This window comes from Ptychodera flava, chromosome 20 (assembly GCF_041260155.1).
Source record: "Ptychodera flava strain L36383 chromosome 20, AS_Pfla_20210202, whole genome shotgun sequence".
Taxonomy (NCBI): domain Eukaryota; kingdom Metazoa; phylum Hemichordata; class Enteropneusta; family Ptychoderidae; genus Ptychodera; species Ptychodera flava.
In genome coordinates this window covers 20557303-20585136 of record NC_091947.1, presented here as the reverse complement: position 1 = coordinate 20585136, position 27834 = coordinate 20557303, and the positions used below count along the sequence as shown (strand labels likewise).

Genomic DNA, 27834 nt, shown 5'->3' with positions numbered 1-27834 from the left:
ACCCAAAGCATTCATATCATGTTTTTATGCCACAGGGTCAATGCAAGAGAACTCTACAATTAGTTTGAAAATTTTTTCATGTAGAATTATCACATATTTAAAAGGCATGATGGCCATTCACAGGATTTATCTATCGACCAACACACTCATTACTCATTCATGATCCAATGTTTTATTAACTTGCTTGTATTAATTTATTAATTACTTGGTTAATTATTAACATATTGAATGGTGTGCAGGTCACACACTTGATTGCATTTCTAATCAACATTTTAATTTCCTGAGATGCCGAATTTTCCATAAATAGCTTGATGATAAATTTTTTATGATTTTTTATGATCCAAATGTGTCATATAGATAATAAAACTGGACAAAAGTAAAAATGACACAAATTTTAACAAGCAAATTACCGTACACAGCAAACTTATAAATATTGGCAAAGGGATATATTTTGTTCTATTTAGAGTGGTCTTCCACCCTAGTGTCAAGTGTGGAAATGATCAACTGGGCTAGAAGCCCAATTAACCATGTATTTATATTTTGCTGAAAAGTGTATAGCACCATCCATCTTGTGAGTGCAACAATGTAAATTCCAACACAGCATGAAAGAAAATAAAATGCTTGTTGTTGTAAAGGTTTAGATTTTTTGCATTCTGTGCTTATATCCACTGACCCATGTTTCAGAGTTACATTCCTTGTAAAATGTGAACAAATTTAAAAATTATATTGAAATTGTTCAGAACAAAACTTTATTGAACCCTTTCACTGTCATTTCCCTCCATTAGAGTTAAGTTTATCACTAGAAATTTATCTGATTGTAGAAACACTGGGATGATAAAATGGTTGATAGATTTGATATCCCAGTGCTTACATGCCTTGGTACAATATCAGGTAGTATCATTTTGATATCTTCATTTAAAGCTAAACTTGCCTTGCTACCCAATTCAGTGTGTATAAGTCTAATGGAAATAAAGGGGAGAGACCATACCTGGACAAGAAAAGGGGTAGCTTGTATACAACTTTAATAGTGCTTCAAAGATTGTGACAGATATTTACATATCCATTTTAGGAGTTCCACTACCTGTTGTTATTCAAATGAGAACTGAACATCACTGTTGAACTTTGAGTCCGGCTGTGCCATTGTTTCCGACTGACCCAGGCCACAGTGACGCAACCACGGTTTCAGCAGGATCAATATACCACGCCAAAACTTAACTCAAACAATGGCCCACCATAGGGGGATAATTACACCCGCAGAATTTGTACTTTAAAGGCGACTTATCTCACTGCCCAATGAAAATATGTTGTGGTTCCTTTTTTTTCTGGATTCAAAATAAGAAGCTTTGCCAGGATTAAGGACACACAATTAGAATGAAGCTCTTGAAAAAAAGGAGTCTGCGCCGACTGTTTGACAACCGCTGAATGGGATATTCTTAACTGTGATCAAAACCTATTACAACATACTGAAGTTGGCAGGATATTAAATTTCATGTTCTGAAAAATTAATAAAAGAGTATTGATAATGAAGGTTGAAGCGTGACTTGATCAGAGCAGGTGCTTTTTCCATCCGGGCAATGGTTTGCACAGAGTTGCTAGAACTTTCATTGCTTATTTATCAGTCAATGTAAATTTAAAGGGTCTCAGAGAAAAACTTGAATGGGCATTCCAGATGCAGGGTTTATTAAGTATACATGCAATATTGCATGCATAATGTACACCCCATAGCAACGATTTCCTTCACTTGTGTTAGTTTGCATAGGCATGTGGGAGAGTGAAGACACACACTTTGGTGGCTGCAATCATCTCAGACTCTTATTTTGTTCCCAGCAACGACGGAGTCTTTCAAAATCTGCCAATCAGGTGGATTTGTCTTCTTAGCAATACTGTAATAGTCAGTGACAATTAACTCCACAGGGGACAAATCAGTTGTGCACGGATTTTGCGGATGCCTCGTTGAAACAAGATTATCGCAAGGGGTACAGACGCCGGAGAAATTCTTTCAGAGATGTGCCGGATCAAGGCTCTAATACCCTTGCATTGAATTTAATTGCGATCAGCAAGGGACCCAAACTAGCAGCTCTGACATTCAAATCCTGAATCATTTGAAAAAGAAAATCAGCGGAACACGACCGACGTGTTTTCAAAACACCCTGAGAGCAACCACCTGTGAACTCCAGCAGAGCAGAACAGAACTTGCTGACAACAGAGAGAAGAGAAAAACAACATAGACCGCCTCCTGCAGTTTTATACCTGGCAGCACATCAGGCCACAGTCAACGATTCACAGTCCATGTCCCTGACCGGACTTGCATGACTCAAGTCTCAATCAATTTTGCGTGACATCTGATCGGAATCCTGCAAGAGTTTTTTTTCTCCGGCAGCCATGACCCAAGGAAGGAAAGAGAAATCTAGGAAAGAAGTTCTGAAATTGCCACCGATAGATGCCCACAAACCCAAGGGTCTTACATCTCTTACTTATCTTTCAACTTTACTGTACAACTGATGGCTTAATTTGCTGACATTGTTTTCAGTCCATGTTGTGCCAAGTGTTATGCTAATACTTTTCATTTTCGTCACTTTCTCTTGCAGTTGAGAGGCGACCAGCCAGCCGAAGAGGATTGAGGGGCATGTGAGTACATGTACAATTTTTCTTGGTTTTCATATCGCTTCGGGCTGTATTCAATTCATAATGTGTGCACTTGATTCATGCCTGCTTCAGAAGCAAAGGTGGTCCAATTTGATACACAACAATGCTAAAATTTCGCAAACATTGATCAACAAGAATAGACCATACGAAATGGAAACGGGCATTATAACACAAATATGATAATTATTTGCCCCTGTGTTTAGACTCTATAAACTGAGAAGGGAAAAAAAGTTTAAAACATGGTTTCAGCTGAGAAGTCTTGGAAACGGTGTTCAAGAACTGGTCATTCCCACTGTTATGATTAATACAACATATACTTAATCACCAAAATTCTTTATTATACAAAACCTAATGCAACTTGTGCAATTAACCATTCACACAAAATTCAAGCTGTCCTATTGTCTATTTTTCTTACTAAAATCACAAGAAACAGTAGTACTTTCAAATAGATTCTTTAAAAATGTGATAAATTCACCATTACCTGTTTTCACAGTACTTCATAAACACTATTGGCAGGTGTGAAAAAACTGATATTCGTATTGTTTCAAATTGAAAAACAATTTGAAAGGTTACAAGAAATTTTTCATCATTGTTTCTACAAAAAGGGAAACTAAATTAAATTGCACGAAGCAGGAAAAAAGTGAAACAGAATAATCAGGACCAAAGCTTCTTGTGAAAACAGTTTCAAAAAACACAGGAAGCTAACTCAGAGTTTCTGACATGATGGCCATCAAAACAATTTTTTTTGGTGAACATATATGAATGTTTTCTCATGGTTTTCTCAAACTTTTCTAGTGTTTTTACAGTATATCTAAGTAGCGTGTATGCTTATACCATAGCCTGTAGAAGTAGAATTTAAAGGGGACTAAAGATGAATATAATTGATCGATTTCAGATGTGCTGCGTTAAACATTGATTTGTCATCTTGACTACAGAAATAGCTGAGTTTGCCGACAAAATCAATATGTTTAAAATACCTACAGTATCAAGCAATAGATCTTATGAGCAAATAACGTAACAATAAATTAAAAGAGATCAACTTCCGAGAACAGACTTCCAAGGCAAGGTTTATTCTGTTTACATTATTTGCCATGTATATCACATGTCCCAGAAAGAAGTCCTTTTTTTCAGTTATTGTTGGTAATTCAAATTGAGATACACAGTCATGATTGTGATAACACAGGGTATGTTGGCACTGAATTAGTCCCGATAGCTATTGTTGCTGGCAGCCAGACAATTTCGAGTGGAAAGTAAACAGACTTTGCAATAATAATAGTCCAATTGTACGCCGCAGTCATTCAGTGCACAGCAATTGAGCGTTTATCAATAACTATATGTCACACGCTCACACAAAAATATTTCATGTTATGTTTGCATTTCTACAACAGCTCTTCCAAACCTTCCGTTGTTTTTTTTTATTATGGTTTTGAATATTTCAGTCTCTCCATTGAGTTGAGAAACATTGGTATGATAGCCAAAATGATTTAACACAAAATACACTCAAGGAGAGAGGATCTTGATTCTTTCAAAATAATCAAACATCTGTAAAAGTTGTTCTAACTTTGCTCTTGAAAAAAAAATATTGATCTGAGAATTGATATTAAATTTCTCCAGTACATTTGTATCAAAGTACATGTAATGCCTTATAAGTTCCTGAGGCCAGCATTTGTCTCCGTAATCCATGGCGTGACGGTATACAAAAAATATTGCATAACAGTACAAACAGATATTGACAGTCTGCCCACAAGGGTCTACCTCCCTTTAAAAACCCCTACTTCACAGTCTCACAAATATTTTAGTATTTAGTTTGACTGACAATGTCATGTTGAATATTGAACATTGGAAACGCACAGAAGTGTGTCTGTGCTGAATTCTTGATTAATAGTGCTTGTGAAATTTTAATGATTAACATTGTAGATGTGAGTTAAAGGTCTTTCATAACAACTTAGTAATTTTGTTTTGCCAAGTGAGTGAGGACTCTTGATTAAGCATTATACTGATGCCAAATTCAACACAGAGCGACCGCCAGACAAAATTACAGATTTGGGTTGAGAACAAGCACATGTAGTGTTCCAGCCAAGTGGCACAATCTATAAGTTAGTTGTAGCAACAGTGGTTGCCGTGGCAACAGTTGTCAGGGAGTGGCATTTCTTGTCAGGATTGCTCCTTCAGTGTCTGCACTGCTGTTGTTAGAAAACAACAAAACAACAAGCAATTGAGACTTTGATGTTGAAGACGTTCAAGGAAGTGATCTAAATTAGTCAGTCGGCTATTTAATACGTACACTACACCATTATTTCGATTCAACGACAAGTCCATGCTGGCAGCCCCATTCATTGCGGTAACTATCAACAAAGTGCCTGATTTATGAATTTTTAATAAGGCTACTCGGATCGATACCGTCCATTTGCCTACAAAAGGAGAGCATTCAGACTATGCGGGCAACAAAAGGGCCAGAGATGACAAAAAAAAGAAAAGATGGAAACAAAAGAATCACATGTTGTGTCAGTCACAGTGGTTCTTGAACGTGGATTTGCACAAAAGCCACTGGGGGTAATTATGTTACAAACAGGTGAAAGCTATCCTAGTTTGTCAAATTGCCATCCACTGAATTCTTGAATGTCTATGGTAGTCAGAAACAAGCCTTGAGTACTGCGGATAATCGCTTGAATTTCACACCGATGGAAACATAAACATACACCGGTGGCAAGTAGATGTTTCACGGGAGTAATTCAAGACTATAAGCTATGAGTAATACTAAACTACTCTATTCTCAACACCGCATGGAGGAGTTAAGCAGGTAGCTTGTTCATTGTATTTGGCTTTTCTTTTGAAACTGCATGTCTTTCATTTGGTGACTTAAAAGTAACCTTGTGTGTTAATTATTGGGATGGTTTGTTTGGACTTTTACTAGGGAGTGTAGTGCTAAGCAACTGAAACTTAGATCTTACTACTTCTTCACTAGAATATCCATCAACAAAAATGTCAAAGTTTGAAAAGTAAAAACACACTGATGTCACGTTGATATGAATGACTTCTTTTTATGAGTAGTTGACACACTGTTTTGTGACATCAACTTTGAGCAATTGCAAGACCCTAATCTACTCCTATTGAGTATATAGGCAAGTATTAAACCTGGCAAGAAAAGGGGGAAATTAGAGTTGGTCTAAAGGCAGATTAGCCTAATTCCAGTTAGAGATCAAGTGATCCACCAAGTTGTCAATGGGGAAAGTAGGTTTTTGTTCAGGTTCTATCAAGCAAAGAAGTATAGTCACAATATGAGTGGGTGGGTTTGTGATCAAGTATATCAGGATAGAAATTTACCGCCGCCTTTAGCATTCGACTTGGTAAACACAGACAGTTACTATGGGACTAAATCCTCCGCTTTAAAATGTAGGAAAGTCACTTCCTGTGACTTTGTAGGCTGTGTGTGTAACTTCAAACAAGTAGAGTTCATGAAAAGTACCATTGCCTTGCCCATTTCACCACAAAAGTTGATAGTTTTTAAAGAACATGGTCACACACACCCAAATTGATGGGGTGACCAAGGTCATTTTGACAAACTATTCAAAGTTTTGAGCTATGTAAGAATTAGTCTAGCCATATACTTGTGAAATGTGATATTATACTGAGAAAAAAAAATCAATTTAAATACTGCAAACCTTTATTTTGTGCGAGTTCATGTTTGTAAACTCAAGATTTCTGCAGTAGTCACAGTGTAATCTAGGGTAATACATACACTATTTGTAACCATTTGTACACAGAAAGGCATTTATTGTAATTTTTTTTTGATAGTGTATATATATATATATATATATATATATATATATATATATATATATAATATATATATATATATATATTATATATATGTGTGTGTGTCTGTATGTATACCAGTATATGTGTATATATGTGTGTCTGTGTGTGTATGTATATATAGTATATGTCTATATATATATGTCTGTATATATATATATATGTCTGTATATATAGATAGATAGATAGATTAACACACTTACACACCCCAAAATTACTGTTGGGAAAGGAAAGACTCTATTAATACAAAGATGCAGAGCTGTCATGAAGTTCAAGTAGGAAACGAGCGTTCAGAACTTGAAAGTTTAACACACTAAAGCGATAATTCTGTTCCGAGCAACGACGTCTTCAAATGTTGCTGAGAAATGTAATCTTTGTCCTAGAGAAAAAAGGCAAAGTAGTCAAGTTTCACACAATCATGCTAACAAATCTACAGTGCTAGATAAACGTTTTGAATTATGAGTGTTTAAACGTTACCAAGAAACAAGAAATATCACTGTCTCACACAAACAATGAGGAATGGTACAAACCAGTACCTTTACAGCCTTTCATCCCCAAATGTCAGCTACAAGAGTCTGGTCACCTCATTCTGGTTGGGAAAGGGTTAATATGATATTGGGGATTGACAGTTGAATGATGATTGCTTGTCCCTTTGTTATAGAATATCTAACTTGCTCATTTTAAATTTATTTAAGACACTTGATAAACTGGTATAGGCTTGTGATGTTGAATTTTAAAGGGAGACATCATCATCAAGAGAAATGACTATTTTGACTAGAATACTCACAATTAATGTAATTTTAAATAGGATTGTAAATCTATGAAGGGACCGGATCGTACTTTGTCCACATCAATCAAGCACCTCATGAAGTTGTTGACCCAAGCGACAACAGTATTGGACACCCACTGAGAATTTTACATCTCCAGAATTTGAATTTGCATGTAATTTACTTTACCTATAATCATTGTATTTCTTTGACTGGTGGAAAACAATTGTGGCGAATCTCAAAGAACTCCCCAAGGAGTTAAATGGAGATAATTGACCTGGCTTGATATTATTGGTGCAAATTCTCACCCTCTCTAAATTTCAAATAAAAGCCCAATTTTTAGAATGCATTAATTGGCCTTCCCATTGGTTGTGGTAAAACAAGCTGTGAATTAATGAAATTTGGTGTACAAGTAACCTAGTCTAGCTGTACCCCAGTATGGCTGTAATCACAATTGCACATTAATTTCAAATTTAACATCTGCCATACAATGAATTCAACCTCCCTTAGCAGTACAAGCACGCGCTTTCAATTTAATTAACCTCTTCACCACACTGGCGTAAACCTTTTGTTATCAATGGTAATTAATGGTGGACCTGTTTACAAGGAATCTGGGTTGAATTGGCTGAGCCTGGCATCTTGAAACAGAATGGACCCATGCTGTTTAGTTGTCCATGGCAAAGCTTGAATGTCAATCTAAAATGAAACAAAACCTTGAAAAAATCAGTACAAAGTTCAGCTGACCAGTTTCACCCTCTAACCAAGTGGTTTGGCCTAAACCCATTGTTATCAAAGGTTACTTGTGGACTTGTTTACAGAGAATGGGGTGAACAGGTTAAGACATTGACAGAATGAAGTTTTTTCAAAGATGCCAGTGTTTTGCTTTGCTCTATCTGAACATGAGAAAACAGATATCAATATTTACAAATTAATATTATTAATATTATTATTTATCGTGAATTTTGACCTCAGTACCAGGAATATGAATGGAATGTTATGATACTCATAAAACAATATGTCACCTTTATTCAGATTGTTAAAGCTGGTAAAAAAATTTAAATGTGGTGAAAAGAGAGTTACCACAGTGTAAACAGATGATTTCATCATTACACTTGTGAAGTTGATGAAACATATATCATCAGTGGATGGCGCTCTCAAAGTAGCGTTGCCAGCTTCAGTTAAGGTACAGGAGTGTCCATGAAACTCTGAATTTCAAAAGCATGCCAAATACATTGCCTCAAACTCTAATTGTAGTCTTTTGCAATCGTGTATAGTGATAGAACAATCCAGTGAAATTGAAACAAGCAATAATAGGAGTCAAGCTTGCAGTACATCAGTGCACCTTTGCTTTGACTTATTTCGCACACCTTGTTGAGAAATGTTCATGAAAGGACACGTATTTTGTAAACTTTCTAAGCTAATCTGAAAACATGATATTTGAAATTGCTTGCAACAGTTTGAGTTTTCATGCATTTCCCCACGTTCTTCATTTGTTTGCAGGGAGAGAATCTATGAGCTAGCACAGCCGAAAGATTCAAAATGTATCTGGCTTACAAGCTTCGGGTAAGTTTGATCAAACTTTTCCATCATTAGAGGGTGACCGCTTTCCTTTTTAGTCACTTTGTCAACTATCGTACATGCATTTTTTAAATTTCAATAATAACATGATTTAAAATCCAGTGTTTCTCTTGTACACCAGGGCATCATCCTAGTTCCTCAAAGTTTACTAAAACACTCATTTCCAAATTAGCTTGAGGACAAATCAACGTTGATTTGTACTTTTCAGCAACATATAAAGTGTAAATACTTATGTTTCAAGAATAATGATTAAGTTTGCTACTTCAAATGGGAACTTCTCAGCGCTGTTCCAGAGAATCTTCTGTCCAAATCTTCTCCCATCCGTATATTGCTAAAACAGAAGTCAACAATATTTGAATATTGTTTTAATAGACCCAACATGTCGTGGGGCAACCAGGAGCCAATGTGGCCCATAGCGCAAGCTACACTGAATGCCAATTCCACCACAAGGCTTGTATCTCTGTCAGAACCTAAAAAGAATTTTCAAGAAAGACTCAACAGGTGAGTTATTGCACATTTCTCAAAGAGTCATGGAGGCCAATGCACTGCACACAGTTCACACCTCAGCTTTTATAGGCGATAAAAAATGTTATCATTGTCATGCACGTTTATCTATATAGACATAGCTGTGTCTGCTTTCTTTTTACACATTTGCTCAAAAAGGATTTAAATATTGACCAAATAGTGATACTCATCCTAGTGCAGGAAATGTTACTATCTATAAGATCACATGTACAACATGTATAGTTCTGAACTGTTAACTTATATTTATTCATCATTGTTATCATTTTGCTGTGTCTCTGCAGAAATAAGCACTGCTATTTTGTTGTTTTTTATCTCCATGGATTTGGTGAGCTCAAAAAAAAAAGGCAAAAGCATATTTGCTAAATAGCCATGTCGCTGCATCATTGGATTCTGTGGATGATAAAGAAAGCCTTAATTATTTTGACTGTATATGATATTTCCAAACAGCAAAGTATAGCAAAATTACATTAAAAAGAGCTTAGCCAATTAACACTCTAAGCCAGTTAGGGAGGCCATTACTCACAGTGTGTTGATATGAGTGGCATACATATGGCTGATGCAAAGAAGAATTTGAGAAATGCTTGACGCGAGTCAAAAGCACTTGAAAATCTTGCATGTCAGAGCTAGGACATACAATTGTAACTAAACACACTCGAAATAAAAAATTAAGCAGTCTAAGATGTCCGTCAATATCCACTCATCTGAAAGTTTACAAAACTGTTCTCATACGGAGCAGGATGTTTGTCTAATGTATAGATGAAAATAAAGTGTTGTTACTGTAAATGTCACGCATAATGAGATGATGTCATCACTAGGCTAGATCAAGTGATAAGCTACGCTTGTTGGCAAATATTGCTTCTTGTGAAAAGGTCAGAACTGTAAATCTTTCTTTTTGTTTTTTTTTCCACACTATTGGGGAGCCGAGTGCCAAGTGGCATTTCACTAACGGGCGATTAGCATGCAGATAATCTCCAGAAGGCCAGTGCTCTTGTATCATTTAGGAAATGTTTAAAATGGATCATGAACACTAAATCATATCCACAATGAGACTGTTCCCATGAGGATTTCAAGTACAGGGAGATTTATTTGATCAATGCATTTACTTATCCTAGTTTTCCTCAAACACTTGTAAATCAGAAAACGGAAACTAAAGTAAATGGATTCAAAATTTATCATATTATTTTATCGGGACAAAAGTCAGAGACATTTTCATCAATAGGAAAAGTAATATAAATGCAAAGATTCTAAATCAGTTATTAGCAAACTTTACTAACAAACTTTGTTCAGTAATTATCTACGTTTGACAAATCTGACGACAGTCATAATGATTTTAAATTCTGTGCTACTTAAACCAACATCACATTTTACAAACACTGTAGTAATTTGCTAAAATCTAAATATACCCCAATTGCTTGTATACAAAAAAACTTGTGCATTCTTTACTTACCTGTGGAAGTGTAAATATGTATACTGTATCACCAAAAAAAATATAAACACATAAAAAAATAAACTAACTGAAACAGTTAAAAGTTTGATTGAACCAACATTTACAAACTTTGACAGAGCCTCTTTTTGGATTGCCATCGATATCTCTGTGATAAATTGTGTGAATGATCAGCAGTTTGCATTTATCTTTGTATACAGACCAGAGTTTGTGAATAGTTGTGGCCGTGGGTCTGTCATCTTGGAAGTGAGTCCGGGTGCAACCAAAGCATCAGCATCAGAGCGGGTATCAACTCTAGCAGGACACAAACAGCCCCCTCAAGCTTTCAAGGAAGACAGGTAACTATGACAACTACTTCTCTCCATTATGATCTGAACCAAAGTAATTAGAAAGATACAATTCACAAGAGCAGACACACTCATTAAAATATTAATTCATTCAACAATCTGTTTGTTTGTTTATGTTTTTTATCTATATATGTCATGTTTCTATTCATTTATTTAATGACACATTCGTTTGTTTTTGTTTTTCCTGCAGGCCTGAACACACTTTCAGTTGTGGTCGTGAATCACCGATTTGGCTTGTTAATGAGGCGGCAAAGAGGGCGCCAGACAGGGAACGCATAGAGTCACTGGCTCAAACTAAGGCTTTGCATAGAAATTTCCTACCGGCCAGAGAGGTAGGCATTTCAGTGTCTATTCATATACCATGCAGAGCAGGACGATTACCCACTTCACTGCTGTTTGTGCCGTGGATAACAGTATTAAGGTTTCATCGCTGTGTAAATGAAATGATTGACATGTTTCTGTTGATAACATAATCCAAAAAAAAATTGTAAAATCTTAAATCAAGGAAGTATCAGAAATGATGAAACCTCCAGTGGTGGTTCATGTTGTTGTTTACTGACCATAAATTGTGCAAAGGCAGAAGTTGAAATCACCAACTGATATGAGCAAGTTGGTTACATATCATTAGAAATAACCGTTTCACCCTATTTCAGAGTTTTCAAGGCCCAATCATAGCATTAACCTCCATGGGATCATACCAAAATTCTACTGGTAATGGAGAAGTAAAGTCAAGAAGTTCACTGACAAAATTCTGTTGAACCCTGACAACCCTTCCATTCTACAAATACTGACATTGTTGTTTTTCATTTTTTCTGCAGATTGAAACAAAGGTAACAAAAGCCGCTATGTCTACAAGTGCGACTCCACGACTAGAGATGCTATCAAGACCAAAAAGCAGACCCGAGGGACCTTTCAGGGATTCTATGTGGCCTGTAAGTCAAATTTGGGTCAATTCAAAGTTTTGTCACTGTCAAGAAGAAATATAGACAACATCATTTAAAGGGACAAAGTCGGCCATTTTTCATGAATTTTGTTTGATGCAAGATACTACTTATATTTTTTTGCATGTCGAAAGATACTGAATAAATGGGTGACCATGCATATATTCAACCCCGGTTACTGAAACCATCACGGAAATAAATTAATGGTCATGACCATTTATTCATTTTCGTGATGGTTTCATGTATCGTGTCTAAAATCGGGTCGAATATATACATGGTCACCCATTCATTCAGTATCTTTCAACATGTCAAACAATATATAATAGAATCTCACAACCCCAAGGACCTGGGATCAGATTTCTCACACGAGTTGGGGATATTTTGTCTCACACTCACCTGCGGCTCGTGTGAGACAAAATATCCCCAACGAGTGTGAGAAATCTGATCCCAGGTCCTTGGTGTGTGAGATTCTTTTTCTCACATGACCACAAAATGCGTTAAATTCAAATCGGACATATACAACATTATCCAAAATGGTGACAAGTCTGTCGTCTGCCACTGTACTTTGACCTGCTTACTTTGTAGTTCTGGTCTGTGTGTTACTCGTCGTGCCATTGGATAACATTTTGCGCGTGGAACAAACAGACTGTTTATCATCCAATCACAGCTCGTGTTATATTTACTGCAGAGTGTGGGACGGTTTCTGAGAGTGTGGGATCGATTTTTCCCACACTGTCGATCCCGCACTCCCAGCGGCCAGGAATGTGAGAATGTAGTATCTCATATCAAACAAAATTCATGAAAAATGGCCGACTTTGTCCCTTTCATCTGACGTAGAGTAACCAAAGTTATAAGGACAACTTGAGATGCATTGTAACTTTCTGATCAGAAAGTGTAAACATTAGATTTGCGGTGATTCCAATCACATAATTGACAAATTGGATTTGGAATGATTTCCTGTGCCCTGTAGAACTTTCTCCTCTCTTTGTAAGTTTGTGATTGTGGAATGCTAACAAATATAGAAGTCTGTCTTGCAAAAGCTTATCATGAATTGTTACAATTCAACAAAAAATTTAGATAATCTCAGTTTGCCTTGATAGTTGCGATATATTTATTATTGACACATAATTTTACAAATTTCTTTTACATGCACGTGTTTGACCATACGATGTCATTCCAGAGTCTATGTTAAATAAGCATCTTTATGTTAGAAAACGTTTTTCAATACTAGGACTTGAGTTTAGGCAGTACACGCCTCAAAAGTGAAAGACATAAACCTTTTGCTCAAACTTTCCTCAGTGAAACTTTCAACCATTCACTTACCGAATCAAGACTAAAAATCAGGGGTCACCGTTCAAAGTTTTAACTTACTAAAAATTTACCGTATTTGAAATTCAAATGGCCTGCATTCCCTTGTTATGGAGTAAAATAAAATTTTCGACTTTGAAAAACTATGTATGTGTGTGTGTGTGTGTGTGTGTGTATATATATATATATATATATATATATATATATATATATATATATATATATATATATATATATATATATATATGATGGGTGGAAACATGTTTCTCTATCAAAGGGCAAGTAGCTGTAATTTTTTTTTTTTCACAAGTTCTTGTTCTACTCCACAAAACATGTTGAAGTACTATTTAGCTTGTCAACAAAGGGTCATCAGTTTGTGTAAATTGCACTGTTATTGTTTACATTTAAATTCTAGTCCAGACCAGAATTCACTTGTCAACAATAACAAAGCAGTCTACACACATGTACAGGCTACAGGTTACAAGCTGAATACTGTGTATCGCAACATGCTTTGGGGAGTAGACAAGATACTGTTGTTGATATCAAAAGTAGAAATAGTGAAACAAAATCATCAGAAGTTACAGCTACTGGCCAGTCATTTAAAATAAGTTAAATAAAGAAGTTTTACAGTAGCATATTTTGAATTCTTGACTCACTTTACCCGTACATAACTCTAGCTGTTCAACTTCTCACTTCCAAGGTTTCGAAGAGTGCACGGCACGCCACAGCAACACCTCGTCAAATGGAACTGGCGAAGACAAAAAGCGTATCGGATGGATACCTTCCAGCTCGCACCATACAGTGGCCAGTGAGTAAGGCAGCGAGAAAGGCTATGGCCACTCCAAGAACCGACGAGCTGTCCCGTCCAATTATTCGCGCGACCATGGATCATGTGCAATTCAACCCCGATGCGTTTATCGTCAGCGAGGCAGCCAAGAAGGCTAGATGTCCGCCAAGGATAGAAGAATTAGCACAGCCCATTCAGCGTTAAAGACACGGCTACATCAGCGAAAAATGACATTTTATTAAAAAAGACTTTTTGTTTGACCAAAAATGTTCTGTATCAACATATGCAAAACATTTATTATTTACACAACCACCGTGTTCTGCAACATTCGCTGTCCGTCCACTTTTGAGAATCCGTCCATTTTCTTATGACCTTTGACCTGTCTTCTCACACATGCTTGTGCAGATTTGAACTTTCTTTGTTATGAAAACGAATAAAACAGAAGAAATACTTCACGATCAGCTGTAATTTTTCTGAATGTTTAGACATGATGAAGCGGCCTCTTGTGGGGCAGAAACTCATTCGGCAAAAGGCTATCGACACATGGAAGTTGTGTGGACATGTTTCACAAAATCGTCAACAAAATTTCACTGTAAATGGTTGTATTATCCTAAAAATAAATACATATAAATTTTATGAAAGTGTTTTGGCCTTTTTTGGCAGGTTTCTACAATTCTTGTACTTTTTCAAACTGAGCTTGTGTTGTGATAACATTTTAATCGTATCTTTCACAGTATTATTATTTTTTCAATCACAGATGCACCTCTGTGGGTTGGTGAAGTCCGTCCATGTTTATTACATTTTTTACTGTATTCACATGCAATTTGAACTATTGTGTATAGTTTTTTTTGTTTTTTGTTTCTATGCGACCAAAGAAATCTATCAGCATTACAACACACATAGTATTTAATGATTCTGTCTGCAAATAGTATTGTGTTTGTGTATTTACGAAGGAATTGTGTTGATTCACTCAGTGTGTATTTTTGAATTTACCAAACGCAATTTCGATCTCAGATTTTATTGTGTAACGTTTCACAGGTGTGTACAGCCATTTCTATATAAGCTGCCCAAGGTATGATTTTGAAATATTTTTCTTTGTAATGATTTTTTATTTTGGAGTGTTCATCATGTTTCTTGTGAATTGTGGCATCCTGAAATTACATTACACATAATTATTTTTTCTTTCACTTGGTTGAGCATGGAGAATTGGTTTTCTTTGCAGGTATTTGCAGACATGTTGGAGAAAACGCAACACAATAAAATTAATTTTTTGAATATAAATGCGATTTGTGTGCCCCATTGTTTTTGTCCTACTCTGTGGTTGAATTGGTGAATTCACAGTGATCTGTTGTCATGGCTACAATTGCCATCACTTGCGATTGCATCATAGAAAAGTATACTTTGGTCGATGATAATTCCAAAAGTTTGTAAAGATTAAAAGTTCAACTACAGCTGCAGTGAGCACAAGATATTTTGCCTGCTTGCACCCAAAGGGTTAGAACTCACAATTTCCAGGTTAAATTTAGTTGAAAATGTAACTGCGTTTTGATGCAGTTATTATCAAACCTTTCACAATTTCCATTTGAATTGCCAAGTCAATTTTCAAAGAGCATAAATACTCTTGAATACTGAAGTTACTTTTGAATTGAAATTACACTAACTGCTAGTTTTTTGCTCACGTGTTCACAGACGTGAGCATATGTCGCAGCGATGTCTGTCTGTCTGTCTGTCCGTCCGTCCGTCCGTCCGTCTGTCTGTCTGTCTGTCTGTCGGTCCGATATCTCAAAAACGGCTGATCAGATCACAATCAAATCTGGTACATAGATTCAGTTAGCAAATGGCAAGAACTGATTAGTTTTTGGTGGGTGTGGCTTGCATACTTTTTGCTCATTTGCATAATTAATGATTTTAGAAAAAACGGATATACATTAAAAACAACTGCACACAATTTGATGAGATTTGCTACAAATGTTGATCACACCAAGATATATCAGCAGTGGAAATCATTAAGGGGTGACATGAAAGATAGTTGCTAATTTGCATATTTAATGAACTTTCCTAATTAGGGATATATATCTGAGTTGACACGATCAAAATTGACCAAACTTGCTACATGTATTGAAGATACTATGATACAATATTACTGAAAGTCATTTATCATTTTCTCTTCAGCCAATTCCTAATTTGCATATTTAATGAACTTTCCTAATTAGGGATATATATTTGAATTGACTTGATCAAAGTTGACAAAACTTGCTACATGTATTGGAGATATTATGATACAACATTATTGAAAATCATAAAACATTTTTACTTCAGCTAATCTCTAATTTACATATTTAATGAACTTTGCTAATTAGGGATATATATCTGAAGTGAGTGGACCAAAATTGATGAAACTTGCTATATACATTAAAGATACTATGATACAACATTATTTAAAGTCATTTAGCAGTTTTACTTCAGCCAATTCCGAATTTGCATATTTAATGAACCTTCCTAATTAGGAATATATATCAGAATTAACTTGATTGTAGTGGTTGAAACTTGCTGTATACATCAAAGATACTGTGATATAACAGTATTGAAAGTCAAAAGACAATTTTTCTTCGGCCAATTCCTAATTTGCATATTAAATGAATTTTCCTAATTAGGGATATATATCTGAATTGACTTGACCAAAGTTGACAAAACTTGCTACATTTATTGGAGATACTATGATACAACATTATTGAAAATCATTAAGCATTTTTACTTCAGCCAATTCCTAATTTGCATTTTCAATGATCTTTTCTAATTAGGGATATATACTGGGATTTACTTGATCAAAGTTGGCAAAACATGCTGTGTACATTGATGATTATACCAGGTTGAAACAATATTGAAAGTCATTTCACATTTTCATGTCAGCTAATTTATAATTTGCATATCTAATGAGCTTTCACAGTTTGGCATATATGGCTTGAAGGACTTGGCTAAAGGTAATTACACTTGCTATATAAAGTGGTGGTACAATGACAGCAGTCAAAGAAGGTATTTTTATTCTAGCTAATTACGTATTTGTATACTTCATGATCTTTTAGAGTTAATCGGCGGTGAATATTGTTCATTATGTTGATCATAATACTTTCAATGGTTCAAATTTACACATAACTGCAATAATAATGAAACACGTGAGCATTTTCAGTTCATATCTGGTTTTAGCTTGAAATTCTCCTATATTTGGAAATATCATGGATAGACAACACAAGATGATCAATAAAATTCAAGTTCAAGCTGGTAAGAAGTTACAGCAACATTAACCCTGCAAAGTTCATTTATTATGATCAGGTCAATATGGTTAAAAAACCAGTGAGGAACGGCATGTCCCATATGTTGTACTTCATCAAGAGTTGAACAAGTAGATACTGTAAACATGTTCACCGACTTGACCAACTATGACATACATGCCAAGCATGTGGGAATATCGGTACATGTACGTTTCTTGGCCTGATACTGTTTTTAACTGATGTGGCAGATGGCACAGTGACAATCCTTGTTGAACATGTCCAATTATCAGCACATTACGATTACTCAATGTTAAATGATAAAATGCTCAGATAGCAGCTTAGAATGTAAAAGAAAACTGTAAAAAAATTTCTTTTACATGGCACCTTCCTATTTCGAAGCTATGGCAGTTGTAACTGACCAATAGGGTCAGGTCAGTGCTCAAAGTAATGAATTCTGTTAGTATTTTGAAGGAAAATCTCATCCAAAGTGCTTTCCAAATACCTGTCTCAATCTTTACCCCTGTATCTTTGCTAGGCAAGGGATACTAGACGCGGTACCACAGTAGAGATCCCCTGTTCACATACAGAATGCCTGCAGTAAAGTCAACTGTTGCAGCTGTGAGAAGAGAAACCAAATTTTGGTATCCACTGAAAACGTTGGTGACTACACATTAGCAATGTTGTACAGGTATAAATGACAATTCTTCACAATCAAGATCAGAGCAAATACAAGATCTCTCTGAACTTCATCCGTACACATGAAACAACAACACAAGATGAAGATAATTTGTTAAGAATTTTTATTTTATTTTATATAGACCTCTAAGGCATATGTAATATAGACCTTGACGGATTCTTCATAACCTTTGACCTTGAGACATCAGTCACAAGCGCCATTGGTATGTACATGATGGTGCTGAAGTAATTTTTGTCTATGAAAACACGACAATCGCCTCTGTCTGACTTGTGAATGAAATGGCACTAGTTTGAAGCAAATTGTGAGAGTATATCTTCACTGTCTTCATTGCATATCACGAAGTGTCCATAAAAATCTGTTGCCGTACCAGCATTTTTGTGCCAGAATATCACGCAGTGTCCATGGTATCTGTCGTCTTCCCGGCGTTTTTCTCCGCTAAGTATTTGTTGTACTGATCAGGGAGGCTTTTAAATTTGTTTATTCTCTGTCTGATTTGTTTGGGAGTGTCCTGGTAATAATTCCTCTCATCCATTGCCATTGCCTGCAGGGATGACACAAACAACAGCAATTCTTTTCATGAAACCCTTCAATTACTCTAAAAGCAACAGTTTGGTACTGACATGGTATTGCTTACAAGGCCATGGCTGACATTTCGGTTTTGCAGGGTATGAGTCACCATAGCTCAAATTCACATACTACAAAATCAGTGTCAGGATTTTGTCTCGCAAAGCCCTTTTTCAGCTATCAATTTCTCAAAAGACTTGTGATAGACTACATATGTTTGCTATTGTACTTGTTGCTTGTTTTCCCGTCTGCTCTACAGTAGTCTTTCCTACAAATAGATTATACAAATCACACTCATGTAGCAAGTCTTTCATGCTGTAGGTTTTACACGATGTCAAACAACAGAAAAAATAAGTACTGTCTCAGGAGGGCGCTACACAGATTTACCACATCAGGAATAGTACACGGTTTCAAAACAAAACAAATAAGATTCGTAAATGATAAGACAAGGTATAAAAGGGATGCAAGGTAACTCAGTCTTTCGTTAATCTTTCAAACTTTATGTTTCGTCTCATTCATTGGTACAACATCTGTTTGCTTGACTTATTTACAGTTATACAGACAAAATATTTAACATTGTTGGTGGATATATCTGCAATCAATATTTCATTTAATTAACATTTCCAAAAAAGAGGTAAATGAACTCATTCTTCACCACTACACTATCAACAGATGATTTCACAGACAAAACTAAGTTGTGTAGTACATCATGGTCTTCACTATAGCTCAACGCTTCCACTCCACATATTCATTCATGCATTATCCAAACACTGCCACATGACACTCCACAGGATGCTGTGTTTTCTCTGCTGTTCATTGAAAGGGGCACTTTCTGCCCCATTCATCAAAATAAGGGGGCAGACTTGACATTTTGGGGGGTAATTAACTTTGATGTTGATTTTGCCTTCCTAGGAAGTGCTTCCTCAATATCATAACGATCGTCATCCATTTCAGTTGTGTCGTCTATGTCACATACAGCACCCGTACTAATATCAACATCTGTTTGTCAGCTTGTGATGTGCTCGGCTTGTCTCTATCTTCTGTCACCCACAAGTTTTCCCAACTCTGGATTTGACATATTTGTTCCCTTGGACATGATTTGGTCCGGATTTGGGGGCTTAAATCCTGAAAATATGCACCGATCTCTGTGCGCCCAACAAACTATTGTATTGCATTGCTATACACGTGCCTACACATGCTAAAGCTTGAATTTTTCCAAATTCCATCATTGATCCACACGGTTCGCTACACTATGCGCTTGGGTCATCCTTATATATCAGTATATGTGAACATCTTTGCTTGCTGTGTTTCGTTGATTTCCATGCTGTCAGTAAGTCTTTAAGGGCAGACAACGGCTCGAATTGCGCAATTTGCATTAATCGAGCAGTCGAGAGAAAACCCTATAGGATGTCAAATGTTTATCACCAGCCTCAAAGCCAACAACTCTTGAAATTTTGGGGAAACAAATTAATAGAAATTGTCCCGTTTTTGGGACTTGAAACAACTTCACAACCATTTTTACAAATTATTAGTAACCACAATACCTTTAGGTTATGAGAAATAAAGAAGATGTTTACCTTATAGTCTTCCCCATACTTTTCCATCATGTAGGTACAATATGAGACTTCAGGCCTGGATAATTTTAGTGTCTTTTTCTCCGGCAAACTGGCTTCTTCTTCAAGCTCTATGGACAGAAGATCAGAAATACAAATATTACGCTTGAGAATTTGTTTTTTAATGCAACAGTCCTGTTTTCAATGGAAAGAGAGCTGGAGAACTCACTGCTGGTATTGAAAAAAAAAGTTGACGAAAAAAGACAAGTTGTACAGGTTGTATATGACAAGTAAAACACTGGCACATTTTTCAACTCCATTACCCCAGATGGCAAGACTGAAAATAATGGACCTGATAAAGCACAAATTCTAGGCCCTGTCAACCTGCCCTGCACATACCAAAATTTTTTAACAATTTATATTGTTCTGTGTCTACAGCATTGTTGTGAAGTCTTTGTCCACTATAACCTCTACACTAATATAGTCTGTGGTGGGAAATTGGATGTGTCTACAGTCTTTTACAAAGGGGCAACTTGCTGCCTTCTTGTGTGTATGTATATCTGTCCATCCACATATATAACACACAAACACACAGGTCCAAGAGTACATACATACATACATACATACATACATACATACATACATACATACATACATACATAGATTGATACATACATACATATACTGTACATATAGACAAGGCAGACTACATTTAGCGATGGATAAATACATATACATTTATTTATACCATCATCCAACAGGCCAGGCAAGAAGCCCACAAACCAGATGATGAGTGAAGTGCCTTGCTCAAAGGTACAACACTATGCTGGGATCTCAAGTTCACCATCACCACTATGGCTACACCCACAATGCTTTGATCATGAATGAGTATCCTACCCATTTAGCCGTGATGCCTCCATAACACGTTTACATAAATGGTGATACGTGGACTCTGTCTCACTGACCCTGTCAGTACCCATTAAAGGTACATGGTCACTGTAAATTTGCATATGCCATATATGGTAAAGGGGTGGGGCTTAGCATAATAACCCCACACCACCTGCAGCTGTCAGTCCTCCATATTTGATTCGTGAAAGCTCATGCAGACGACGCTGCGAAGTATGCCATGGCTTGTCATGTGGGGCGCCCTTTTCAAAAAGCAGCCACCTGCGTAAAATCTGTGATTGGCTGTTAAAACACCAGGTGACCAAATACCTTTAATACAAAATAAGTAGCAAGCTGCTTACCTTCTACAACATGTTTGTTTGGTGGCTCCTTTGGTACTGCTTCAACTTCCGTTTTTTCAAAGCTGAACGGTCCCTGATAATTGAAGAAATCGTACATAGGTGAAAAATTGCATTTCACACATGTCAACAGTGGTGGCAGAGTGTATTCTATCTAAATCACTAGCACTTGTTTCTGTTCGCATGATGACAGCTTACCAAGTTTATCAAACTTTGAACTCATGCCTTGGAACATCATTCATTAAAATTAACAAGGTTGTCAATTCCCTTCTTGTCTCTCTGTCCATCCTTCCCTCCCTGTGTCACTCCCGCCCTCCTTCCGTCCATACATTTATCCATCATGCACAGAAGGCACACTTTGTTTCAGTCTGTTTTGTTGGCTTTTATTCTCTTGTTTGAACTGGTAGTTGGAAATGACAAAAAAGGTAGAATAAGCCTCGGAGACAGATATTCATACTCTCATATTTTAAAAATTCTTTTCTGATCTATCACTTGTGTAAGCTTATTTCAAAGCCCTTGGAGTAAAAAAACTTTCACTGTCTTAGTATTTAGAAATAGAAACTATAGTTTTTCCTCATAGAGTTAGTACAGGGATGGTGGCCATTTTGAATTTCAAATACCGGCAAGTCAAAAACTGTTAGGTAATTTGTTTCTATAGTACCAAACTTTGCAGGGTGATCCCTGATTTTTATTCTTGATTTGGTAAGAGGATGATTGAAAGTTTCATTGAGGAAAGTTTGAGCAAAGTTTAAATCTTTTATTTTTGAGGTTGGTACTACCTTAACCCTTTCACACCGTGATTTGAACCAATCTATGGTAAACTTTGACCTTTTGAGAGGGACATGGGGTGAAAGGGTGAAAGATCATGATGACATATAATGTGTGTCTCTTGACCATTTCTTACTTGCTATTACAGATGCAAAGAACTTTATGTAAATAACAGTGCGCCCACAGTATCAACTACAGTGCATCTACATGTGTATTGGTTATGTAGATGACATCACAATACAGTAGCACTCAAGAAATTTAAACCAAACATTTAGAGAGTACTCAAGGATCTTGAAGTCATGACCTACCTTTGGTTTTGGAATTGGTATGGCTTTATTTGGATCTACAGCAAGTCCCATCGCAGCCAGATTCCTTTTCATGGACTTTCTTCCATCCCAGGCATTCTTGATCTGTGGACTGAGCAGGCACAACAAATACATGGTTCAGGTTGCATGATTCTTCATGTTCATATTTCAGAATGAACAGGAATTCAGATGTAGCTGTCGTCGTAGACAGAAGACAGCCATTTGTATTGTGTTGTCAAGAAGAATATTGGTCATGCTGTCTCCGTACATCAACACCATGCTGTGTGTCATTCATGTAATGTTTCATCAGCGCTTACATGTACAGAGTAGCATGGACCTTGACTTTGCGTCACCACTGCTAGGGTCCAGTGTACAACTGTATTAGGTGGGTTTGGATTTTGATTTTTCTTTCTTTTTAATTGTGTTGTTGTTTATGGAGATATTAACACGGAGTCAAAATCAACCGGACAGAGATATCAACAGGTGATTGTCTTATGCTTAAATCATAATTATCGTTTCTTTTGCGTAATAGTCTATAAACTCCTGATAGCAGACCCAGTGTGTTCAACTGCTTGGAAAAACAGAGGAATGACCAATTTACATAAAAATACATAATTTGCATACTCTTTTTTAAAAAATATATTCTATTGTATAGTCAATAACTTAAACATATGAATAGATTGCTCCAAATTTGACTCCTTGTTAATATCGCCATTATTTGTAACTTTTGACCATTTTTTACCTCGGAAAATTCCATGTTGGAGGCTCATATTTGTTGCAAAATGTTGTTTTACGAAGAAACAAACATGATTAGTGTGTTATATTGCCCACATAAAACTGCTAATTTTTGTTCAAAACGTGTTGCCCTTCCGAGCTCGTTTGTTGACGTCTGGCATGCTCAGCGTGCTGGGGAGAACCCAGATATGGTGAGGCCGCGATCACGCGAGTTGTACAAGTTCACGTGTATTGCGGGATCAAAACAACATTGCGTCGTGGATTGCCAGACATCTGGCTACGCAACGTGCTCAGACAATGGACTACGACGTAAGTACCGGGCATAAGTAATAAATGTTTATTTTGAAATTGCTGTAAATGGCTCGCCCAGGTGCAGAAGAATGCCTACGTTGCAATCCGCGTGTCAACAGAGTTTGTATTTCTGTCCGGACAAAAATGAAATTTTCGTTGTAAAATCACATGTTATTTAGTTGTAGGGCACGTAATGTTTCCGAATAATATGCGATTCTCTGTTATTTGACAGGCTATTCAACATGAGCCAGTGATCATTTCAATCAAAACTAACGGAGAAGTCGCCAGAAGATACAGCTAATGGAACTTTAATATCTCCATTAACAACAACAACACGATTAAAAAGATAGAAAAAATCAAAAACCAAATCTACCAAATATAGGTCTCCCTGAACCATGATGTAGTTCAGTCTGTGTTGGGGATGTGGTCTCGATCCCTACCACACTGTGACAGAATACAACAGGGAAGACTGGAGAGTGGGCTGCATAAGGGAAGAGCCATGTGATTTTGGGGGGAGGTTGGAGGAAGTTGGTATGTCATCAATTTGTTTTCAAGTCAATGTCACAACAATTTTTACTGCTCGTAAGAACTTTATTTTTATAAGCATACGACAATGGCCATCATTGTCCCTCTGGCGTCTGGTTGATTTTGACTTCTTTTATCAATATGAAGAAAGAATGCGATTTTTATTCTTGGTTACCAATGCATTGTCAAAAAGGCTTGTTTCTTTTCTAATAAAATACATCCAGAATATTACGCTGACAACAGTTTATTTTTATTGCATTCTGTTATCTTTTCAGATTTTCTCTGTTTAAAAGTCACTCAGTGAACACCTTTATTTAAATATAGATTTGCCATCTTTTTGTACCTCCATGATTGTACCATATTGCAAGATAAACCATGGTCTGTCTTTGCCACAAAAACATTGTGTGCAACGAGTTCTAATCAGACTTTTGTTACGTTTTAATATCATAAATGCTGGCAACAACAGAATAAGTATGCATCCAGAGTATGAGAGAATCAGCTATCCATATTTTTCTTATTTCAAGCATACTGCCACCTTTTTTACTTCTCTGGTGCACGGTAGGTAACCGTGTCTTATGGGACATATTTAGTCCTTTAGGGACCCAGTTCAGTTTTTTACGGCCCGCGGGGGGGGGGGGGGGGGGGGGGGGGGGGGGGGGGGGGGGGGGGAGGGGGGGGGGGGGGGGGGGGGGTGGGGGGGGGGGGGGGGGGGGGGGGGGGGGGGGGGGGGGGGGGGGGGGGGTCATTCGTAATTTTTGGAATCCGCAAAGGGGGTCATCGCTTTTTCACTGGTAGGAAAGGGGGGTCACCACATTTTCAAAAGCATAATACCAACAATAAAGTTCACTTTATGCCATGGCCATGATCGACCCCTTTACCGGCGGGCCGCCTTCGGCAGCCCACTTCAATAAATATACATTATGTATACCATGACCCTCTTAACGGGCAGATGCCTTTGGCGCCCCACTCCAATTAGGTTTACTTCATGCAATGGCTATGATTGACCCTCTTTACCAGCGAGCTGCCTGCGGCGGCCCACTACAATAAATTGACTTTATGTAATACCCCACGGCAATCTTACCGTAAAATTCCCAATTGAAGCCGCGGCTTGTAGTAGAAACATTTTGAGGGACCCCTGGGATCACGCACTGAATAATGGTAATGGCCGCGCGCCTTCAGCAGCCCTGTCCAGTAAAGTCTACTTTATGCAATAGCCATGATCGACCCTCTTTACCGGCGTGCCACCTTTGGTGGCCCACTAGAATAAAGTTGACTTTACGCAGTCTGAAAGGAGGGTACTTCATTTGCATGCATAATTAGGGATTTAGTTCAAATTCGAAACAGCGCCCTCTAGCCAGTGAGTGACGGTTATGGCATTTTTCGCCAGAATTTTATCCGCAGATATCTCAGCCTTCGTTTAGCATCCGTCCTGTTTCCAGTTAGCGGCTGAATTGTACTCTTAGTTAGTGTTCGCCGATGATTTTTTATGGGGTTTTATCGATTCGTTTTTGCGTTAGCCTTATTTTCATGGTTTTCGAGCGACCGAAAATGCCGTTCACTAAACACTGCCGCAAAAGCATATCCAAAGTCAAATTTCCATGAGAAGTAGGGAGGGGACGTATCTTGAGTAGGTCCATACGATCTGAAAAAATCTCAGTGGCTTAAGCCTCCGTTTTTGAAATAAGTCTCGTTGAAGTTGACTATGCAGCGACGTTCATGTGTTAAATTAACATGGCAACCTACAGCGCAGCGTGAGTGTACACGTAAACTCTTTCAGCTCTTTCTCGGTCCTCACCGGCTAACTTGGCAGATTTTTTCGGTTCTGTTTATGTTTTCAATGATTGTGACGAGGAAGCAAGACTGCAAGCTTGTGTTACCTCACTGGCCAACACAATCTGCCTGGCTGGCTTCTCGGTAAAGTCGTGGACAGTGCAAATGGAAAAAAAAAAACACACATCGACTGCAAAAATCTCCGTGGATAAATACGGCTACTCTGTATCACGCACACGAGTACGTGAATATAGATGCGGCTAGAATGATAGCCGGTAAACAGCTGCGCGTTGCTGCCATCCCTACTAGCATACCGTGCGTGCTCGAACTAGACTGGTACATTTTATAACTCATGTAACTAGCAAAAAATACATTTAAGTATTGATGGTCATAATGTGACATTAATTAATACTTTATTTATATATAACATCAGTGACCCGAGATTATAGGAGTAAACTTTGATAAAAATGAAAGATTAATCGTGTAACACCCGCGCCGTGTGAACTACAAGTGGTTTGGTCGCGGTAAACACGCGTGAGTGTACGTAGCGTGACCGGGTTCGTATACTCATAGACCCTCGAGATCTACGTATACAGCGATATGGTAACTGCATGCCAACATTCAACACTGCCGCAAATACATGTCCATGGTCGCACGGTCATGAAAATTTCACCAAATGTTGATAATAGTTAAATGAATAGTTTTTGAAATTTTCGGCTTGGCTTAAGACCTCTAAGGTCATTATCGAGCTGTTTTACGAAAAAGGTGAAGTTTACTTCCGCATTTGGCGGGTCGACCTCGCCACCCACTTTGTAGCGATTTAAATAAAATCTTCTCAACTTTTGTGAGTTTACCCAAGGAAAACAGATCATTAGTATGTATGCTACAACTGAAAGCAAAAATTATAGTTCTAGCTATTGTACGTTTTGCTGCACGTCGATATTTAAAGACCACCCTTTCGCCGTATTTTATCCCTCACTGCAGTGGCGGTCAGCGTAACGAAAACGAGGCTCTCTAACACAAACTTTTATGCAAATTTCATAGGCTCCTTTCAGACTGTACGTAATGGCCCATGACCCTCTTAACTGGAGGGCTGCCTTTTGCGAACCACTCCAATAAAGTTTACTTTATACAATTTCCATGGACATGAGTTGTCTATGGAAATGAAGTTAAAAATTGCCTTACAGTCGTCCTAATTAACAGACGTTTCAATGGATGTGGCTGAGAAGTTTGTGCACTGGCATCTCTGCTACACGAATAAAGTGTTCAAATCCAAACCATGCGGGTAAATTTGACATATGGGTTTTGGTTATTTTTCAGGGGGGGTCATCAATTTTTTCGTCTGACAAAGGGGGGGTCATCTTTTTTTCATAAAAATGCAGGGGGGGTCTATATTTTTTTCAACACCGGCGACAAGATTTTGCCGCCCCCCCCCCCGCCCCCCCCCCTCCGGCCGTAAAAACTGAACGCTCCCTTACGACGTCAACCGATCATGGAGCCAATTATGGTTCAACTACGACACGTATATAAACTCGGTGCAAGTACCAAGTTGTTTATGACTCACACGACTTACATGTAGCTCTGTGTCTTCTCGACATTATACACGGCCATCCACGACATGACAGGATGTACGCAAAGCCTGAGCATTGGGAATCTTTCAATCACATGAATCACGCCACCACAAGAGTCCCAGAGGTACACAGCACAGCGATCATACAGACACCACTTTGGAATTAATCCTGCAAAATGTACTTACCATTTTATTTCAGGTACTCTCCTTGATTTCTTCCATAATTTCCTTCTGTCGACATTGTACTGGTACTTTTTACGTTTCGATGATTTCGTACTCGGCATGTTACTGTTTGGCTGTCGCGATATCTAGCACATGTATTGAAAGTGACACGACTTTGGAGTTTTTGAACTGTTTGTTCGATAACTTGTTTAAAATATCATG

General features: G+C 37.4%; 2 protein-coding genes across 7 annotated transcripts in view; one reads left to right on the top strand and one right to left on the bottom strand.

The window, feature by feature from the left end:
* LOC139120282 (sperm microtubule associated protein 2-like) overlaps positions 1-15440 on the top strand; it is a 35717-nt gene extending 20277 nt beyond the window's left edge. For 4 of the 6 annotated variants that reach the window (XM_070684571.1, XM_070684568.1, XM_070684570.1 and 1 more), the window contains 7 exons: positions 2589-2628; positions 8730-8792; positions 9180-9308; positions 10977-11114; positions 11314-11455; positions 11942-12055; positions 14073-15440. In XM_070684571.1, coding sequence (XP_070540672.1) covers positions 2627-2628; positions 8730-8792; positions 9180-9308; positions 10977-11114; positions 11314-11455; positions 11942-12055; positions 14073-14363 — 879 coding nt within the window. In that variant the 5' untranslated portion in view covers positions 2589-2626 and the 3' untranslated portion in view covers positions 14364-15440. Of the gene's footprint in view, positions 1-1748; positions 2459-2588; positions 2629-5234; positions 5447-8729; positions 8793-9179; positions 9309-10976; positions 11115-11313; positions 11456-11941; positions 12056-14072 lie in introns of those variants that run through there. The other 2 variants (XM_070684566.1, XM_070684569.1) reach the window with 2 other exon arrangements.
* Positions 15441-18211: 2771 nt separating this feature from the next.
* Positions 18212-27796, bottom strand: LOC139120281 (nucleolar protein 16-like). The gene is made up of 5 exons (XM_070684565.1): positions 27637-27796; positions 22563-22671; positions 21490-21562; positions 20267-20373; positions 18212-18666 (listed from the first exon to the last, which is right to left on the bottom strand). Exons 1-5 carry the CDS (start codon positions 27732-27734, stop codon positions 18514-18516), a joined length of 540 nt encoding a protein of 179 aa, XP_070540666.1. The 5' UTR covers positions 27735-27796; the 3' UTR covers positions 18212-18513.
* Between the last annotated feature and the right edge of the window lie 38 nt (positions 27797-27834).